A 22,405-nucleotide genomic window follows, 5' to 3' on the forward strand; every position below is an offset into this window, starting at 1 on the left:
TTTGGATTAAAGCGATATTAAAGGCAACTTTTATTTTAAACAAACATGTTATACCTACCTGCTCTGTGTAATGGTTTAGCACAGAGCAGCCCTGATCCATCTCAGGTCCCCTGCCGGTGCTCCTGGCCCCTCCCTCCTGCCTAGTGCTCCCAAAGCAAGCGGCTTGCTATGGAGGCACCCAAGCAGGCTCACCCCCCAGCTTCTGCTCTGCGTGTCCATTCACATACAGAGGCACAGCTCAGCCGCGCCCCATTTCTCTTCTCATTGGCTCAATAGCTCCCGCTGCTGGCTCAGCCAATAAGGAGGGAGAGTCCCCGGACAGCTGAGGCTCTCGCGCACATCGCTGGTTGGAGATGGGGCTCAGGTAAGTATTGGAGAGGATGCTGCACACGGAAGGTTTTTTACATTCGTGCACAAAATGCATGTAGGTAAAACCTTGAGCCTTTACAGGCAGATGAGTCTGTATCACACCTCCCAACTTTTCCAGATGGGGGCGAGGGACACCTATTAGCAAATGTATGGAGCCACTGGATACACCCCCTGCCACGCCTCCTTAAAGGAGAATTATACAAAAAATTATTAGTTAAGCCCATAAATGCTTCTTTTTATCACTTTATACTAGCTTTTGAAATTTACAGAAGCAGCAATTTAGAATTTAGATGAAAGGTTTACGACTGTGAAACACTTTTTGAAAGATAAAAATTTGTTTTTATATACAACTATATAGATGAGACCAAAATGAGGGACAAATGAGGAGGAAAGAGGAACTTTGGTCCACATCAGGGATAGTCCCTTGAAATCAGGGACAGTTCGGAGCCATGGTCTGTATTCCAGGTTTTGGAGTCTTCCAAATACTTGTATGTGGTTGGAGAAGTGGGATTTCGGTGCGGTGTCTTGTACCAGGTAGAATGACACAATATTCCCATTAGGGTGAAGGATGTCAGATAAAAGTCGGATACCTCTGGATTCCCAGACGATGATTCCCTGGTTGTGAGAACACTGGGGTCGGCCATAAGCTGCATACACATCAACGTGTTTATAGCCGATTCCTAAGGAAACAGACAACATTTTCTGCATGGTTGACTCGGTCGCTGTCTCCCTCCTAACACTTCATTTGGAAAATCAAAAGAAGACCAGCAGAACACCTGGCCGTACAGCAGCTGCATTCAGTTATATGCAGCCACTGTTCTGATATTCTGACAGGCTGAGGCTGTGAAAATACAATAACCACAGAGGGAGATTCCTCCATACATTCTGTATATAGCACAATTGTGCGGCAATGCTAAGCAGGAAGCACAGCTGTCACATGTAATGGACAAATAGGTTTGATGTATATAAACAATTGTGACTACAAGTACCAGTTAGATTACTTCTTTGTAAATAATAATTCCAGTAGATGATGTCACATGCTGCTTCCTATACCATTCAGTCTCCTTTATCCATTACATACATTCACTTGTCACACCTTCACACTGATGACTGTATGAGGAAAAGGAATCGGTTGTAGAGGCTTTTAAACAATTTATATAGAAATTTATTGCACATGTATGTCTGTTGTCTTATCCTTTTCACTGTACGGTTGGCTACTATCATCCATATTTACACGGATCTATCCCAGGGAAGTAACAATTTTATATATTTTTCATATGAAACTCATCAGAACATGACCTCCTGTACAACCAGCAGAATGATATTTTTCTCTTTCTCTCTCTCAGTGCGTCCAGAGGTGAAGGTGTGGGGCCGTCGTCAGTCGGATGATGTGACCAGACTTCAGTGCCTGGTGTACGGGTTTCACCCCCGACCTGTGGATGTGAAGTGGATGAGGAATGGGGAGGACCATGTTCCTTCAGATGAAATGACTCCAATTCTCCCCCATCCTGATGGCACCTATCAGATCAGAGTCAGTGTGGAAGTCCCAACCAAGGAGGGAGACACTTACTTCTGTCATGTGGACCACAGCAGTCTGGGGGATGAGACTCTCAGTGTGAAATGGGGTGAGTGATATCTACAGAGAATACATGACACCTGGAAGAGTGGAGGAAGAGTGCAACTGAAAGTGTTTTTGTTATTCCATGTGACATCAATTTTCTATGAAATTCTAATATTTTAAATATCGATGACATTTCATGTCCACACAGAGCCGTCCCACTCCCTTCCCAGTACTTCTTGCAGATATAGACATTTTGTATTCTTAGGTGCACTAACTCATAGCAAGCAATCAGAATCTATCCTATACTAGTCTGACTTTAGCAGAGTATATTTTGATTGGTTGCTATGAATTACTGCACTTGAAAAAAAAAGTGAAAAGTGTACCCAAAAAGTGCAAAGTGGAAGGTTTTATATTGCAGATGGGACCTGTGTCTGTATACAAAGTATTGTGTGTTACATAATTATCTCCTATGATCATATACTCCATCTAGAGGCCATAATGTGGTATTTATCAGAAATGGCTCAATAACAAAAAAATATTCATTATGGCCACTAGATGGAGCTGATGATCATAGGAGATGATTTTTATCACACACAATACTGCAATCATTCCTTGTACCCATGTGAATGCATAAGGCTCCATGTACACTGCAGCTGATAAACTGACATTCAGGAGCTTTTCTGCATTTTTTTCCAGCAGCCCCTAAACTTTCCCTAATATTTTCCTATGTGTCCATGTACGCTATGTCGTTTACAGTCGTTTACAGGCAGTTACGTTTACAGTCGTTTTTTTAACGCACCAAACTTGTGTTAAGGAGTAGATTTTATCAGCATTTCAAATGCCAAACGCTTGTAAACGTGGCTAACCGCATTTATAAGAGTTTGGGTTTATAAGCGTTTTTTGACTGGTCCATATCCAGGGCACAATTCACTAAGTGGTATCCTACCGCATCCGAGTATGGGGTAGGAAACCGCATAGCATTTTTTTTAAAAAACCCCATTTGAATCCACTAAAAGGCTACTAAAATACCGCATGATTTTATCAAGTCATGCAGAATTTTAGTAGTGAAAAGCATGCATCATATTTCACCTATTAGCGGGGTTCCCACTGACAGCTGAATGTAAAAGAAAGAATTGCCGGCAATTAAAAAATAATTTAAAAAAACAGCATGGGGTCCCCCCTCCCATCCATACCAAGTCCTTCGGGTCTGGTATGGATCTTGAGGGGAAGCCCCACGCCAAAATTTAAAAAAAAAATGGCATGGGTTTCCCCCCAAAATCCATGCCAGACCGTGAGCATGCAGCCCGGCAGGTCAGGAAAGGGGGGGGGGGGGGGGGAGAGTGAGCTCCCCCCCCCCCCCAAAGCACCTTATCTGAGACAAGGACAAGGGCCTCTTCCCTACAACCCTGGGCTGTGGTTGTGGGGGTCTGCAGGCAGGATTTTATCAAGTCATGCAGAATTTTAGTAGTGAAAAGCATGCATCATGTTTCAGCTGTCAGCGGGGTTCCCACTGACAGCTGAATGTAAAGGAAAGAATTGGTATGGATTTTGAGGAGAAGCCCCATGCCAAAAAAAAAATAGCACGGGGTTCCCCCCCAAAATCCATACCAGACCCTTATCCGAGCATGCAGCCCGACAGGTCAGGAAAGGGGGGGTAGCACAAGCATGACTCCTGTCTTTTTTCCACACTACAGGTGTTTTTTTTTTGTGAATGGGTAGCGGTACCATGTACACCATACTTATTCACGTGGGGGGGATCTGGGGGCCAGATGCCGATAAGCCCCCCGCCTGCAGACCCCCACATCCACAGCCCAGGGTTGTAGGGAAGAGGCCCTTGTCCTTGTCTCAGATAAGGTGCTTTGGGGGGGGGGGAGCTCGCTCACCCCCCCCCCCCTTTCCTGACCTGCCGGGCTGCATGCTCAGGGTCTGGTATGGATTTTGGGGGGAACCCCATGCCATTTTTTTTTTTAAATTTTGGCGTGGGGCTTCCCCTCAAGATCCATACCAGACCCGAAGGACTTGGTATGGATGGGAGGGGGGATAGTAAGCTGTTTTTTTAAATTATTTTTTAATTGCCGGCAATTCTTTCTTTTACATTCAGCTGTCAGTGGGAACCCCGCTGACAGGTGAAATATGATGCATGCTTTTCACTACTAAAATTCCGCATGACTTGATAAAATAACTCCTGCGGTATTTTAGTAGCCTTTTTTAGTGAATTTACTATTTGTCAGTGCATTCTGGGCATTTGGGAATGCCTCCTGAGGTTATCTTTTAAAAAGGCTTCTAAACGCAAACGTACATAAATGCGTTATACAAACGCGGCTAAACTGACGTTTTTTTAACCTATGTTTTCCAGCAGTCAGTTTCCATCGTTCAGAAAAGTGTTACAAACGCCCCGTGTACATGAGCCCTAAGACATCCAAAGAACAATTTTTTAGACATTAGACTACATTGTGTGTTTCTTCTGCATAAAAGTTTCTTACCTTCCTGTTTTTTTTTCTTTTGTGTGTACACTCGGTCTCTATCTGTACACATCACACAGCTCTGTGTAGGAGGTTATCAGGAAATTTCTGTCTTCTCTTCTTCACTCATTTCATGGCACCTTAAGTTTCCTATATTTGCAATGAACATGAATCGAAACCCCTCTAATAATTCATCTTGTAATTTGTATTTACTACAAAATTCATTTAAAGAACTTTTAAACAAATTTTACATTTAAAAAAAATGACATTTACACATTCTTCTATACATAGTGCAGGAATAATGCATTTAAAGGTGGCCAATACTTTTCATAATTTTGTAAACTCAATAATTTGTATACCGGTATCCTAAAGTCTCTAATATCTCACATTCTCTGTATGTTTATCTCTGTCAGATCCACCGAGCAATGGCCTCTCAGTCGGAGTGATCATTGGTGCTGTTATTGGAGTCCTTGCTGTTCTTGCTGCTATTATTGCAGTTGTTGTTTTGATGAGTAAGTATATTCTAACCTGAAATGTTCCCATTAAATCCAGGAACTAGTAACTATTTTTTAAGTAAACCTCATTAAATTGGTCCCCAGTTTGCAGTACAGAATCCTCTAGGTACCTGCACCATTTGAATGTCATTAGAGCTCTTTAGTATCCTAAGATTTGTAGCACTCTGCCTTCCCATCCCATGCCTTCCTATTGGTCAGTGAGGCAGCTAATAAAACTGGTGACCAACACAAAGGCATGAGAAACAGAAAAGAGAAAGCCAGAATGCAATTATGAAAGCTCTATTTACTGTTTACATAAGGCCTCCTTTACACTTGAGGCCAGGGGGCAGTAATACCAGGCTGTTGAGCAGTGGTTTTACCCCTCCCTTACCACCCCCATAATCTAACACAATGGCTAGAGGGGGTTGTACACATGCCACAGCCAGAGTTCTTTCTGTCATGGGCAATGCAAAACAATTATACCTCCTCACAACAAATTCAAGGTAACGACAGAGCTAAGTGGATGTATACATTGCATACAGGTTTGGTGCCGGCTCTATAGAGTTAAAGTGTTACTAAACCCAGGACCTTGCATTCACTATATCCAGTCTCCGCGGATCCTGCATTCACTATATCCGGTCTCCCCGGACCCTGCATTCACTATATCTGGTCTCCCCGGATCCTGCATTCACTATATCCGGTCTCCCCGGACCCTGCATTCACTATATCTGGTCTCCCCGGATCCTGCATTCACTATATCCGGTCTCCCCGGACCCTGCATTCACTATATCTGGTCTCCCCGGACCCTGCATTCACTATATCTGGTCTCCCCGGACCCTGCATTCACTATATCTGGTCTCCCCGGACCCTGCATTCACTATATCTGGTCTCCCCGGACCCTGCATTCACTGTATCTGGTCTCCCCGGACCCTGCATTCACTGTATCTGGTCTCCCCGGACCCTGCATTCACTATATCCGGTCTCCCCGGACCCTGCATTCACTATATCTGGTCTCCCCGGACCCTGCATTCCCTATATCTGGTCTCCGCGGACCCTGCATTTCCTATATCTGGTCTCCCCGGACCCTGCATTTCCTATATCTGGTCTCCCCGGACCCTGCATTCACTATATCTGGTCTCCCTGGACCCTGCATTCACTATATCTGGTCTCCCCGTACCCTGCATTCCCTATATCTGGTCTCCCCGGACCCTGCATTCACTATATCCGGTCTCCCACAGTGCACACAACACGGAAGTGCAATTATTTTAGTAATATAACCTGCTAAATACCTTTTCTCATCAACAGTTAGAGTAGTCTTTTGTCTTCTATCAGTGTCCAGCAGAGCACTGGTTAAAGCTTGTAGGAGGAGTTTTCGTTCTGCTCTAGGAGGATGCAAAACCCCTGACCTCTGTCTGGACAGTGCTGATTGGCCCTGTGCTGATCACATGCACTTTCCCAAGAAAAAAAAAAAACCTCTCTAGCAATACACACTAAACTGAGCATGTGCATGTGGCTATTGGTTCAGTCTGTCTTAGCAGGTGGACATTTGAACAAGAGGAGGGGCGGAGAAAGCAGGATCAAACAGCCTTTTTACACAATGGGGATTAACCCCTTAGGTTCCACAGTGAGTATAACAAGCATGCTTATCTGCATATACAGACTGATTATACTATTGTGGGTTTAGTAACACTTAAAAACATAACACCTCATATCCACCTGTCAAAAGCCCTCTGAAAAGTGGTCCACCATGGATCGCTCTTCTGAGGATGACACAAGTGTTTATGAGCCCTAGCAGTTCAGTCAGGGTTTGGGAATCTCTGAATATAATGGGGTTACCCAAGGCTTAGAACAGGCGCCTGCTGTATGGACTGGGGACCAGATTAACAAAGAACAGCCTTCATGTGTACATAAAGAAAAGTCCAGAAATCAAAGAAACTTTACTAATCTGCCGGTTTAGGAGTAAGTCCAACAGGTTTAATGCCACCTTGTGGATTAATCTCTTTTATTTACGATTTGCAGATGCATTGAGTGCTGAGGGTACAGCTATCACTAAACTAGAAGTGCTCTGGAAGGCGAGATGCAGCTGCTGTGTGCCCACCCCCTCCCCCCACCATCCATTCACAGAAAACTTTGTAGTTTGTGAATGGGATCGTATTTTACAATGTCTTCCATGACTGAACAAAAGGAGAGGAGAGACAGGAAGAATGTCTGCATGCAGCTCTGTAGATTCCATATCTGAGATCTGAAGATCCAGCATCTGAGTGTCAATAGTTATTATTATTATTATACAGCATTTATATAGCGCTTAAAGGTTTGCTCAGCGCTGTACATTATAGTTGGGGACAGAACATGAGACAATACAGTAACAAAACAAAACACGAGGGGTACAAGGGCCCTGCTCCTTGGAGCTTACAATCTAGGAGGGAGGGGATAGTGGTACTGGAGGAAGTGGCTGTGGGGGATGGAGTGGTAGGAGGAGTGGAGGAGATTGGCAGTTAGGTGAGGGTGCGGTGGGCCTCCCTGAAGGGATGGGTTTTCAGGGTGCACCTAAAAGTGAGGAGGGTAGGTGGCAGTCTGATGGATTGGGGTAGTAAGTTTCAGAGAATGGGGGAAGTCCTGAAGAAGTCCTGCAGTCGGGCGTGGGAGGTGGAGACCAGGGAGCTAGAAAGTAGGAGGTCTTGTGAGGAGCGAAGAGTACGGGTTGGGTGGTATTTGGGTATCAGGTCGGTGAGGTAGTTTGGGGCAGCGTTATGAATGGCTTTGTATGTCAGTGTTAGTAGTTTGAATTTTATGCGTCGGGCAATCGGGAGCCAGCGGAGGGAATGACAGAGGGGGGTCGCAGAAGCGGAGCGGTTGGTGAGGTGGATGAGTCTGGCTGTTGAGTTCAGGATAGACTGAAACGGGGATAGTCTGTGATGAGGCAGGCCGGTGAGAAGGGAGTTGCAGTAGTCCAGACGTGAGATAATAAGGGAGTGAACGAGTTGTTTAGTAGTCATGTAAATAGTGCAGCGCTAAAATAACTGAAATAAGTTCACGATAATGTCCATAAAGTCTATAAAGTTTGAGATATACGGTGACTGTATTAGATACCGGTTGTGCTCCTTAGGAAATAATAGAAGTGCGCACTCACCAGAAACAAGTGAAGTATGAGCGTAATATCAAAACCACACATCCGAGGTCTGGCCAGAGGTCTAGTCGGTAAGGGCAATCCTCCTTTCCATATGATGACAGGACACAATGGAGTATGATCCAGGTAACCAGAGGCTTCCTCAAAGGGCTGACTGGAAGGAACTGCTTGTATAATAAGGAATCCTCCTCCTCTTGGTATAGTGCCTGCGTCTGAAAATAAGTACTCCTCTCAGGGAGTATAGGGAAGGATGCCCATAGTGTAGTAATGGTGGTAAAAAGTATTTATTCTAAACATAATATATCCAAATCGCGATAGGTAAAAATACATCCAAGGTACAGCATGAAACTAACCCTGTGAATAAAAAAGGTGGACGCCGGGCCTCCACGTGGTCCGGCGGCGTAGCATCACGCCGTCCGGGCTCCTCCTTACGCGTTACGTGCGCACGCACATTGTCAGAGGAATGGAACCTAATGACGCGGTAGCGGACTTATATGCGTGCAATGGCGCATGCGCGTGCGATCAGGCGCCATTTTAATGGAGCTCAGAATATGACCAACGGCCACTATAATGAAAAAGATCGCACTAATGGTAATCATGCTAATATTAATGCAGCCATGTGCGAGTGCAGTCATAAAGTTACTGTATATGATGATAACATAAGTACTCGACCAAAGCAACAATAAATTCTTAAAAACAGATCAAAATTCACAATGATATGTAAATAAATTTATAAAAACGAAATCGCTCTCAATAATAAGGATTAGATAATGCTCATCACATCTGAGCAGCTTATATATGTGCAATGGCGTATATAAGTGCGATCATGCGCCATTATTACGGAATTTTAAAAAAGGTGGCGAGTATATTAAAAGATCGCACTAGCAGCATTTATATAATGGTAGTGCTAAAATATATGCTATAATACGCAGAAATATTAATATAAGCGTATAAAAATAGGATATCACATATTAGGTAATAAATGCAAATATATAAAAGCAGCTATTAAGAGATCTAAGAAAGATAACAAATAAGAATCCAAATAGTATTATAAATGGGTAAATAAAAAAAACAGAGAAGGAAATAAATATAAACGCATAAAATCACATAAATAAATCCATAGTGTTCATCAGTAAGGGAATATGTCTATCCAATAATAGTAAGATTCCCAGAATCCCAGAGGAACACGTACATCCGATGAGATGACCATTAATGATAATATGACAGTATGAAACCCTAATATAACACTAGTAAAAAAATTAAATAAAAGAACTATTAGCAATAAAACAATTCAAGTCCAACTCGACATTAAGACCCTTTGGGTAAAGGGTGTCAAGTTCAAAAATATGCCTAGTCTCAAGTTGTGAGACTGTTCTAGTCTTATGCGTTCCCCTCCAGTGGGGATTAACAATGTTTATGCCCACAAATTTGAGATTTGAATAGTCTCTGTTATGGTGCCGTCTGTAGTGTAGTGATAACAAATGATCCTTGTAGCCCTTTCTGATATTGGCAACATGTTCCCTGAGGCGATCCCTCAGCCTCCTTGTGGTCCGGCCAACGTATTGTCTGGAGCAAGGACATTCAAGCAAGTATACCACAAATTTGCTATTACAGCTAATAAACTGATCTATCTCGTATACTTTTTTGGTCTGGTTAGAGCAATAAGTGTCAATCTTTCTCTTCCTCTTCCCATTGGCCTTACATGCAATGCACCTGTTACAGGTGTAAAATCCCTTCATGTTGAATAAAGGTGAAGGCTTAATAGGGGGGCTGATAATGTTTGAAGATATTTTATCCCTCAAAGTAAATGGTCTACGGAAAATAATTGCAGGTCTTTCTGGAAGGATTTTCATAAGAACTGTATCTGCTCTGAGGATGCTCCAATTTTTTTTTATGATATGTTGCACAGATTTGAACTGCACAGAAAAAGTGGTAACAAAAGGACAAGTGATATCTTTTGCAGCTCTCTGGCTAGTACCAAGGAGATCCTACCAGTTCAAATTAGCTACAGAAGATATGGTATTTTCAAGAATATCTAGTCTGTAACCTTTCTCAAGGAATCTCTCTTAAAATATTGGCCTGTGTGTAAAAATCATTGTTATTGGTGCAATTTCTCTTTAGTCTGAGAAACTGCCCTTTAGGGATGTTAGCAAGCCAATTGGGGTGGTGGCAGCTATCAAGTGGAATGTAGCTGTTGCAGTCAGACGACTTGAAATAAGTTTTGGTAGTGCTCCTAGAATTCCTATTTTATATATCTTACCTAAGATCCATAAAAATCCCATTAAACCTCCCGGCAGACCTATAGTGAGCGGGATTAATTCCCTTTGCTCTAAAATTGGATCATACATTGACCATTACCTCCAACCACTGGTTAGCCTTACCCCTTCATATCTGAAGGACACGAAACAGGTCCTTAATGCCATTAAAGGGGTTATCACCAATCCTTCTACCATATTAGTAACGGCCGATATAGAAGCATTGCACAGTAGTATTGATCATAAAGAAGGCATTAGAGCGGCAGATTTTTATCTTAGACATCATAGTCCTTTGGCCACTTCACATATTGAGTTTATTATGAAATTATTGGAATTAGCTATGAACAGAAATTATATGTGGTTTAACAACAATTACTACTTGCAGATCAAAGGCGTGGCGATGGGGGCAAAATTTGCCCCCAGCCTCGCCAATTTGTTCATGGCATATTGGTAGGAAGAGATTATTTACTCCAGGGACTGGCCGGAGCTAGTTTTCTATAAAAGATATATAGACAACGTTTTCTTACTTTGGGAAGGGACTGAACAGTCTCTTAAGAACTTTATTACATTAAATGTTAATAGCAATAATATTAGGCACTTATAATTATAGCTGCTCTGAAGTTAACTTTTTAGACTTAACTCTAATGAATGTTAATGGGAGGATCACTACCAAAACTTATTTCAAGTCGTCTGACCGCAGCAGCTATATTCCACTTGATAGCTGCCACCACCCCAATTGGCTTGCTAACATACCTAAAGGGCAGTTTCTCAGATTAAAGAGAAATTGCACCAATAACGATGATTTTTACACACAGGCCAATATTTTAAGAGATTCCTTGAGAAAGGTTACAGACTAGATATTCTTGAAAATACCATATCTTCTGTAGCTAATTTGAACTGGTAGGATCTCCTTGGTACTAGCCAGAGAGCTGCAAAAGATATCACTTGTCCTTTTGTTACCACTTTTTCTGTGCAGTTCAGATCTGTGCAACATATCATAAAGAAAAATTGGAGCATCCTCAGAGCAGATCCAGTCCTTATGAAAATCCTTCCAGAAAGACCTGAAATTATTTTCCGTAGACCATTTACTTTGAGGGATAAAATATCTTCGAACATTATCAGCCCCCCTATTAGGCCTTCACCTTTATTCAAGATGAAGGGATTTTACCCCTGTAACAGGTGCATTGCATGTAAGGCCAATGGGAAGAGGAAGAGAAAGATCGACACTTATTGCTCTAACCAGACCAAAAAAGTATACGAGATAGATCAGTTTATTAGCTGTAATAGCAAATTTGTGGTATACTTGCTTGAATGTCCTTGCTCCAGACAATACGTTGGCCGGACCACAAGGAGGCTGAGGGATCGCCTCAGGGAACATGTTGCCAATATCAGAAAGGGCTACAAGGATCATTCGTTATCACTACACTACAGACGGCATCATAACAGAGACCCCTCAACTCTCAAATTTGTGGGCATAAACATTGTTAATCCCCAGTGGAGGGGAACGCATAAGACTAGAACAGTCTCACAACTTGAGACTAGGCATATTTTTGAACTTGACACCCTTTACCCAAAGGGTCTTAATGTCGAGTTGGACTTGAATTGTTTATTGCTAATAGTTCTTTTATTTAATTTTTTTACTATTTTTTACTAGTGTTATATTAGGGTTTCATACGGTCATATTATCATTAATGGTCATCTCATCGGATGTACGTGTTCCTCTGGGATTCTGGGAATCTTACTATTTATTGGATAGACATATTCCCTTAATGATGAACACTATGGATTTATTTATGTGATTTTATGCGTTTATATTTATTTCCTTCTCTGTTTTTTATTTACCCATTTATAATACTATTTTGATTCTTATTTGTTATCTTTCTTAGATCTCTTAATAGCTGCTTTTATATATTTGCATTTATTACCTAATATGTGATATCCTATTTTTATACGCTTATATTAATATTTCTGCGTATTATAGCATATATTTTAGCACTACCATTATATAAATGCTGCTAGTGAGATCTTTTAATATATTTTTAAAATTCCGTAATAATGGCGCATGATCGCACTTATATGCGCCATTGCACATATATAAGCTGCTCAGATGTCATGAGCATTATCTAATCCTTATTATTGAGATTGATTTCTTTTTTATAAATTTATTTACATATCATTGTGAATTTTGATCTGTTTTTAAGAATTTATTGTTGCTTTGGTCGAGTACTTATGTTATCATCATATACAGTAACTTTATGACTGCACTCGCACATGACTGCATTAATATTAGTATGATTACCATTAGTGCGATCTTTTTCATTATAGTGGTCGTTGGTCATATTCTGAGCTCCATTAAAATGGCGCCTGATCGCACGCGCATGCGCCATTGCAGGCATATAAGTCCACTACTGCGTCATGGCGTCATTAGGTTCCATTCCTCTGACTATGTGCGTGCGCACGTAACGCGTAAGGAGGAGCCCGGACGTCGTGACGCTACGCCGCCGGAGCCACGTGGAGGCCTGGCGGCCACCTTTTTTATTCACAGGGTTAGTTTCATGTTGTACCTTGGATGTATTTTTACCTATCGCGATTTGGATATATTATGTTTATAATAAATACTTTTTACCACTATTACTACACTATGGGCATCCTTCCCTATACTCCCTGAGAGGAGTACTTATTTTCAGAGTACTATACCAAGAGGAGGAGGATTCCTTATTATACAAGCAGTTCCTTCCAGTCAGCCCTTTGAGGAAGCCTCTGGTTACCTGGATCATACTCCATTGTGTCCTGTCATCATATGGAAAGGAGGATTGCCCTTACCGACTAGACCTCTGACCAGACCTCGGATGTGTGGTTTTGATATTACGCTCATACTTCACTTGTTTCTGGTGAGTGCGCACTTCTATTATTTCCTAAGGAGCACAACCGGTATCTAATACAGTCACCGTATATCTCAAACTTTATAGACTTTATGGACATTATCGTGAACTTATCTCAGTTATTTTAGCGCTGCACATTTTACATGATTTGTTCTATTGCATATTTTGATTTGCTTTGAGTGCACAGCTGCTTTTCTTGGATCAGCGCTCACTACTTATCTTTTTTCAAGTTGTTTAGTAGTGGCTGGGGTTAGGAACGAACGTATTTTGGAGATGTTGCGAAGGTGGAGCCTGCATGAGTTTGCCAACGATTGGACATGGGGTTGGAAGGACAGGTATACCGACATCTGTACTCCAGGTGCTCAGTAAAAAATGAAAATAGTAAATAAAAGAGATAAGTCCATGGGGTGGCATTCACCTTGTTGGACTTAACCCCCTATAAGCCAGCAGACTTTTAAAACTGCTACAGTTCCTGGAGTTCTTCATGAAACAAACCTGAGGATGTGTCTCTCTCGGCAGCAAAACAAACAGCCAGAAAATGAGGCCCATTTTGGAGGATTGCTTAATCCAATCCTGAGATTTCTGTGTCCAAAAAACAAATTCTGTTTCCAAATGAATTTAGTAAAGTGAAAACCGTCATGTAGCAGAGCAAAGCAGAACGCACAGCCTGCATATCTAAGGGACAAATATGGCTGCCCTCATTGTACACCATAACAAAGATTAATTGTATTTACATCAAACTGTGCATTCTATTTAACAATCTTATTTTTCAGCTGTGATTTTGTTGGCTTGAAAATTTTTTAAATACATTTTATGGATTGAAGTTCTATTTCTGTTGTCTAACTCCATGTCTTCATATTTCAGAGAAGAAGAAGATTGGCTACAGCAGCACCAACAGTGAGTACTGTTGCTGTGTCCCTCCATGTAGCATTTTATCTGATTAGGATTTGTAGACTGTAATCCTTATGCAGAATCTTATAGGGATCCTCTAAGACTAATGAACAATGTAATCCAGACTTTCATGACAACCTCCTACTTATTATTAACAGTGCTTTCCATAGGGACTAATGCCTCACACAAAGTACAAAAGAAGGCAAAGTGGTCCTGGGCCATTTTGTTTAGGGATGAGGTTTTCCCATCTGGACTGATTGTTACTTGGAGCTGTGTGTGTTTTATGCTCACCACTCGGGTGGACTGCTTTTGGACATCCCATGACAAAGACAAGAGATCCCGTGTGCCGTACTGTGTGACTAATAAAATGGGAAATTGTACCTGTACAATCTATTTCTTGGAGTACAGTACAGAACACAGGTCCCCTCCTTGTTCTTTTGATCTCCCCATTGCTTGCTACAAAATTGAGGCTATCTGGCAGTGGGCGGGGTTATAAAGGGGATGTCGCGGAAGCTTTTTTTACAGTGACCAATCACCTGAAGATGACTGCATACAGTGGGAAAAATATTTACTTGATCCCCTGCAGATTTTGTAAGTGTGCCCTTTTCAAAGAAATGAAGGGTCTCTAATTTTTATCATAGGTGTATTTTAAATGATAGAGACAGAATATCAACCAAAAATCCAGGAAAAACACAAGATACAAATGTTATAAATTGAGTTGCAGTTCAGTGAGTAAAATAAGTATTTGATCCCCTGCCAACCAACAATAATTCTGGCTCCCACAGACTGGCTATGTGCTCATGTGGTACACAGATTAGTCCTGTCAATTTAAGAAGGTGCTCCTAACGACAACTCATTATGTGTATAAAAGACAACTGTCCACAGAAGCTCTTTCTTCCATCCAAACCTCACCATCATGGGCAAAAGAGACCAAAGAGCTGTCAAAAGACATCAGAGACAATATTGTAGACCTGCACAAAGCTGGAATTGGCTACAAGACCATCAGCAAGAAGCTTGGTGAGGAGACAATTGTTGGAGAGATTATTCGCAAACAGAAGAAATACAAAGTACCCATCGATCAATATGACTTTAAACAGAGTAAGGGTGTCACTATGAAGAGCAGTTAGGTACTCCATTCTCCTATAACCTTCAACAATCCAGACAAAGAGGGAGTTGTAGTAGATAGCCAATGTAGAGGAATGGTTCTCCTGGCAGCCGTCAAGATGTAGACAGTTAGAACTTCTCTTCAAAAGGGTTTAACACGTCCATAAAGCCAAAATATATGAAAAAAAGATTGGACATCCTGACCTCATCCAAATAGATTTTACTAGTAAAGCTGGCTATACACTAATATATTTTTCCATACGATAAAAAAAACCATTCATATGAAAATTCTCAGTACATTTGAAGACTTAACAAATGCCATTCAAAAGTAGTTCAAAATTTTGTTTGCATTTAACTTTCAGTGTATAGTGAATGGACTTTCCCAAACTAAATTACATATGCTGTTAGAAATATTTTAATTTAAGAAAAATTTCCCATCCTTTTCCTCCAGAATTTTCTCATCATTGCTGTTGAAAACGATTGCTGACTTTACAGTTGTACCTCACTAATTATTATTACAATTGAATGGACACCCTTAAAGTAAAACTTTGTAATGAAATTCTACTATTGTATCCTCAGCACTCATTTAACCACTTGAAGACCAGACCTAGCCTGACACTTCTCTCCTACATTTAAAAATCTGTATTTTTTGTTAGAACCCCCAAACATTATATATTTTTCATAGCAGAGGCCTTAGAGAATAAAATGGTGGTCATTTCAATTTTTTTGTGTCACACGGTATATGTGCAGCAGTGTTTTAAACACAATTTTGTTGCAAAAGATACACTTTAATACATTTTAATGCAAAACACAATATACAACCTTTTTTTGGTAAAATATAAAAGATGATGTTTCACCAAGTAAATAGATGTCTAACATCTCACGCTTTATTGCACATGCTCGCAAATGCCGACAAACTATATTTAAAAATCTCCATAGGTGATGTTTTAAAACTTTTTACAGGTTACCAGTTTAGAGGTACAAAGGAGGCTTAGAGCTAGAATGATTGCTCTGGCTATAACGTTCTAGGTAATGCCTCACATGTGTGGTGCGAACACCATCTACATTTGCATGCGAACCCTACATAAGCATTTGCCTCTGCGCATGAGTACAGGGGATAGGGGTGCTTTAAAAATTTGTATTTATTTTTTCATTTTTACACTGACCCTTTTAGTTTTTTAGTTTCATCACTTTTATTGCTGTTACAAGAAATGTAAACATCACTTGTGATAGCAATAAAGCATGACTGGTCCTCTTTATGGAGACATCTGGGATCTTTAAGACCCCAGGTCTCTCCCCTACCCTTTATAAGATCAATGTTTTTTTTATCTCATGCTTTCGTTTTCCAGATTAAATCGCTCTGTTTACATTTTCCCTAACTGGAAGTGATGAAATGCTAACTGCTTCCAATGTCCAATCACCTCTATTGTCATTGGCCGCAGGCGCCGGATAGGATGGGACAGTGGGACAGAAGAGCCCAGAAGAGCATCGGAGAGCGGCAGGAAGGAGATGATCCCTCCTGACACTTCTAAAAGTGATCCAGTGGCTAATTAGCTTCTAGGATTGCTTTTACGGTGTAGGGCATCACCGACAGAACAAATGATACCTGGATCGTGGCTGACATCTGCAGCCATCTTTCAGGTATAACTGCTTGAATGCAGTGATGTACATGTACAGTGAAGGAAATAAGTATTTGATCCCCTGCTGATTTTGAATATTTTCTCACAAAGAAATGATCAGTCTAAAAATCAAATGGTAGGTGTATTGTAACACTGAGAGACAGAAGAGCAGCAAAAAATTAGAAAGAAATGCATTTCTAACAAATTATGCACTGATTTGCATGTTCATGAGGGAAATAAGTATTTGATCCCCTATCATTCAGCAGGATTTCTGGCTACCAGGTGTCTTTCATACAGGCAACAAGCTGAGATTAGAAGCAGTCAAAACAACTGTCAGTCTCCCAGGTCTGGTGCACCATGCAAGATCTCACCTCATGGAGAGTCAATGATCATGAGAACAGTGAGGAATCATCCCAGAACTACACGTGAGGATCTTGTCAACGATCTACAGGCAACTGGGACCACAGTCACCAAGAAAACAATTGGTAACACACTACGCCGACAAGGATTGAAATCCTGCAGTGCCCGCAAGGTCCCTCTGCTCAAGAAAGCACATGTCCAGGACCGTCTGAAATTTGCCACTGAACATCCGAATGATGCAGAGGAGGACTGGTTGACTGTGTTGTGGTGATATGAGACCAAAATCAAGCTCTTTGGCATCAACTCAACTCGCTGTGTTTGGAGGAGGAGGAATGCTGCCTATGACCCCAAGAACACTATCCCAACTGTCAAACATGGTGGTGGAAACATTCTGCTTTGGGGGTGTTTTTCTGCAAAGGGGATAGGACAACTGCACAGTATCAAAGGGAGGATGGATGGGGCAATGTACCATCAAATCTTGGGTGAGAACCTCCTTCCCTCAGTCAGGACATTGAAAATGGATCGTGGATGGGTGTTCCAGCATGACAATGACCCAAAACAAACATCCAAGGCAGCAAAGGAGTGGCTCAAGAAGAAGCACATTAAGGTCCTTGTCTCCAGACCTTAATCTGACTGAAAATCTGTGGAGGGAGCTGAAAGTTCGAGTTGGCAAACGTCAGCCACCAGACCTGGATATCTGCAGATCCTCTTTTCCATAGGGTTCACCTTTTTAAAAAAAAAACCTTTTGGGAAATGTACACTTTTTTGTTTTGACCCTGCGGTCCCCTTCAAATCTATATTATAATATAGATATATTAGAAACATTTAGGGTGTCAAAGTTTGTCACCAATCAGGAGTGCACATAATATTAGGGCTTGACATGGTTATTATCTATTTACTCAGTGCTACCTCATATTTTATATTTTACCAAAAAAAGGTTATTATGTTTGTGTTTTTTTAAAATGAACTTTAGTGTACTATTTCATTCTCCAGGGTCTCTGCTTTCATAAAATATTTAGTGTTAGAAGGATTTTAAAGTGGTTGTAAAGACTGAAGATTGTTTACCTTTATGCATTCTGTGCATGAAGGGAAAAAGCCTTCAGTGTGAATTCCCCCCGCAGCCCCCCTAAGACTTACCTGAGCTCGTTCCTGAGATCGAACAATGTGCATGAGAGCTGAGGCTCTCCCAGGTCTCTCCCTTAAGGTTGCCATCTCATTCCTAAACCGTACACATATTAATGACACAGGTTCTGTGGCTCCCACTGCTGTCAGTCACACCAGTGAGGAAGGAGAAGGGGGTGGGGCTCCAATAGACACACAGAGGTGGCTCAGGAACGAGGAATGGGCAAGTGCCCCAATGCAAGCAGCTTGCATGGGGGGCACTCAGCTGGGGGGGGCAGACTTGCCATCGATGGAGCAATGAAGGGGAGGATTGAGGCTACTCCTGTGCAAAACCATTGCACAGTGCAGGCAAGTATGATTTATTTGTTTTTTTTGTTTTTTAAATCCTGTCTGTATAGCCATTTTAAGTAGTCTTCAGGTCTGGGTGTTTGCAAAAATAACTGGCAAATTAAAAAACAAAATCATTAGTATATGTTCCGTCTGGTCATACCCAGCTTTATCTGACAATGCCTTACCTTTTGGCATTGAAAATGGACACAATTGATTTTCATGATTCGCCTTTTCATTAATGTTTGGGTGTATTCAGTAAAAATGTCAGCAATTTGCAATGATTCAAACCCACGCTCCTTCACCCATCACAAATGTTTACTGTTAGGAGGGCCATTTGATCATCCCTGACATAAGCTGTTACTTGTTGATATTGGTATAAGGAGGAGAAAAGAGACCCATGTTCTTGTATTAGTCTGTGCCGGGTCCCACCATGGATATGGTATTGGTTGCTGCCTCTACCATCCATCTTGTTACTCCATTGAAGTGCGCTGTATACTGGCAATGTGTGAGATCTATCTGATATTTGATGTGAAAGTAACAAAAACAACCAGGTAGTGAATTTGCAAAGAAACAGAAGGCTTTATTAACACCAGCTGCAACCGGGAGCAAGTGCATTACTTGCCTGAAGAAAGAAGGACCAGGCCATTTTTTTTAACAAAGTTTCACCATAGAATTACATGTGGTACAATATGATTGGTTGCTACGATCTACGTTATTGTAACTAACCATAAATCTGACACCTGTCACACAAGCAGACAAACGTATTCATTCCCACAATACCTATGTTTATTTACAATTATTTATAACCGTTTTTTCCATGAGAACATTAACATATCTACTACTTTGGGAAAATGATCAGTTCATCCCACTGTGTTAAATGTCTTATAAGTGTTTAACCATACAATTCTATGTATGTATTCATATATTGGTTACATAAATATACACTATATTAATGATATACACTATGTGTGTGTGTGTGTGTATATATATGTTTATGTGTTTGTGCGTATGTACAGTTGCAAGAAAAAGTATGTGAACCCCTTGGGATTACGTGGAGTTTTGCATGAATTGGGCATAAAATGTGCTCTGAACGTCATCTAAGTCACAACAATAGAAGAACACAGTCTGCTGAACATAATACTACACAAACATTAGATGTTGCCATGGTTTAATTGCACATAACATGTAAACATTCACAGAGCAGGGAGGAAAAAGTATGTAAACCTTTGGACTTAATAACTGGTTGACCCTCCTTTGGCAGCAATAACCTCAACCAAACGTTTCCTGTAGTTGCAGATCAGACCTGCACAACGATCTGAAGTAATTTTGGACCACTCCTCTTCACAAAACTGTTTCAGTGTAGCAATATTCTTGGGATGTCTGGTGTGAATCGCTCTCTTAAGGTCATGCCACAGCATTTCAATGGGGTTGAGGTCAGGACTCTGACTGAGCCACTCCAGAAGGCGTATTCTGTGCTGTTGCAGCCATTGTTTTGTTGAATTACTTGTATGCTTTGGGTCATTGTCCTGTTGCATCACCCATCCTCTGCGGAGCTTCAGTTGGCGGACAGATGGTCGTACGTTTTCCTGCAAAATGTCTTGATAAACTCTGGAATTCATTTTCCCATCAATGACAACAATCCGTCCAGGCCCTGAGGCAGCAAAGCAGCCCCAAACCATGATGCTCCCTCCGCCATGTTTTACAGTGGGGATGAGGTTTTGATGTTGGTGTGATGTGCCTTTTTTTCTCCACACATAGTGTTGTGAGTTCTTCCCAAACAACTCAATCTTGGTTTCATCTGTCCACAGTATATTTTGCCAGTAGTGCTGTGGAACATCCAGGTGCTCTTTTGCAAACTTCAAACGTGCTGCAATATTCTTTTTGGACAGCAATGGCTTCCTCCGTGGCACTCTGGGATTCTTCTTTACCTCATGCAGCATTCTGCGCTGTGCTCTTGCAGTCATTTTTACAGGACGACCACGCCTAGGGAGAGTAGCAACAGTGCTAAACTTTCTCCATTTGTAGACAGTCTGTCTTACCGTGGACACATGAACATCAAGGCTTTTGGAGATACTTTTGTAACCCTTTCCAGCTTCATGCAAGTCAACAATTCTTGATCGTAGGTCTTCTGAGAGCTCTTTTCTGCGAGGCATGGTTCACATCAGACAGTGCTTCTTGAAACCGGTAAACCCAAAACAGGTGTGTGTTTTTTAAGGGCAGGACAGCCGTCAGCAACACATCCAATATCATCACACTGATTGGAGTCAAGGTTGGCTCACTCCTGGCTCCAATTAGCTCTGGGAGAAGTCATTAAGCTAGGGCCTCACATGCTTTTTCCTCCCTGCACTGTGAATGTTTACATGTTATGTGCAATTAAACCATGGCAACATCTAATGTTTGTGTAGTATTATGTTCAGCAGACTGTGTTCTTCTATTGTTGTGACTTAGATGACGTTCAGAGAACATTTTATGCCCAATTCATGCAAAACTCCACGTAATCCCAAGGGGTTCACATACTTTTTCTTGCAACTGTGTGTGTGTGTGTGTGTGTGTGTGTATGTATGTGTATATATACAGTTGCAAGAAAAAGTATGTGAACCCCTTGGGATTATGTGGAGTTTTGCATGAATTGGGCATAAAATGTGCTCTGAACGTCATCTAAATCACAACAATAGAAGAACACAGTCTGCTGAACATAATACTACACAAACATTAGATGTTGCCATGGTTTAATTGCACATAACATGTAAACATTCACAGTGCAGGGAGGAAAAAGTATGTGAGGCCCTAGCTTAATGACTTCTCCCAGAGCTAATTGGAGCCAGGAGTGAGCCAACCTTGACTCCAATCAGTGTGATGATATTGGATGTGTTGCTGACAGCTGTCCTGCCCTTAAAAAACACACACCTGTTTTGGCTTTACTAGTTTCAAGAAGCACTGTCTGATGTGAACCATGCCTCGCAGAAAAGAGCTCTCAGAAGACCTACGATCAAGAATTGTTGACTTGCATGAAGCTGGAAAGGGTTACAAAAGTATCTCCAAAAGCCTTGATGTTCATGTGTCCACGGTAAGACAGACTGTCTACAATTGGAGAAAGTTTTGCACTGTTGCTACTCTCCCCAGGCGCGGTCGTCCTGTAAAAATGACTGCAAGAGCACAGCGCAGAATGCTGCATGAGGTAAAGAAGAATCCCAGAGTGTCAGCTAAAGACCTACAGAAATCTCTGGCACATGCTAACATTTTTGTTGACACATCTACAATAAGGAAGACATTAAACAAGAATGAAGTACATGGGAGGACACCACGGAGGAAGCCATTGCTGTCCAAATAGAATATTGCAGCACGTTTGAAGTTTGCAAAAGAGCACCTGGATGATCCACAGCACTACTGGCAAAATATACTGTGGACAGATGAAACCAAGAATGAGTTGTTTGGGAAGAACACACAACACTATGTGTGGAGAAAAAAAGGCACAGCACACCAACATCAAAACCTCATCCCCACTGTAAAACATGGCGGAGGGAGCATCATGGTTTGGGGCTGCTTTGCTGCCTCAGGGCCTGGACGGATTGTTGTCATTGATGGGGAAATGAATTCCAGAGTTTATCAAGACATTTTGCAGGAAAATGTACGACCATCTGTCTGCCAACTGAAGTTCCGCAGAGGATGGGTGATGCAACAGGACAATGACCCAAAGCATACAAGTAATTCAACAAAACAATGGCTGCAACAGCACAGAATACGCCTTCTGGAGTGGCCCAGTCAGAGTCCTGACCTCAACCCGATTGAAATGCTGTGGCATGACCTTAAGAGAGCGATTCACACCAGA

At 41.6% G+C, this 22,405-nt stretch overlaps 1 protein-coding gene across 2 annotated transcripts in view; it reads left to right on the forward strand.

Annotated features, from left to right (window-relative positions):
• LOC149437507 (class I histocompatibility antigen, F10 alpha chain-like) overlaps positions 1-22,405 on the forward strand; it is an 85,294-nt gene that overhangs the window by 58,835 nt on the left and 4,054 nt on the right. The window contains exons 4-6 of one of the 2 annotated variants that reach the window (XM_089660846.1): positions 1,716-1,994; positions 4,806-4,904; positions 14,015-14,047. In XM_089660846.1, coding sequence (XP_089516972.1) covers positions 1,716-1,994; positions 4,806-4,904; positions 14,015-14,047 — 411 coding nt within the window. Of the gene's footprint in view, positions 1-1,715; positions 2,003-4,805; positions 4,905-14,014; positions 14,048-22,405 lie in introns of those variants that run through there. The other variant, XM_089660848.1, reaches the window with a different exon arrangement.

This window comes from Staurois parvus, unplaced genomic scaffold (genome assembly GCF_062004578.1).
Source record: "Staurois parvus isolate SC_StPar_1 unplaced genomic scaffold, SC_StPar_1.0 ptg001284l, whole genome shotgun sequence".
Classification (NCBI taxonomy): Eukaryota; Metazoa; Chordata; class Amphibia; order Anura; family Ranidae; genus Staurois; species Staurois parvus.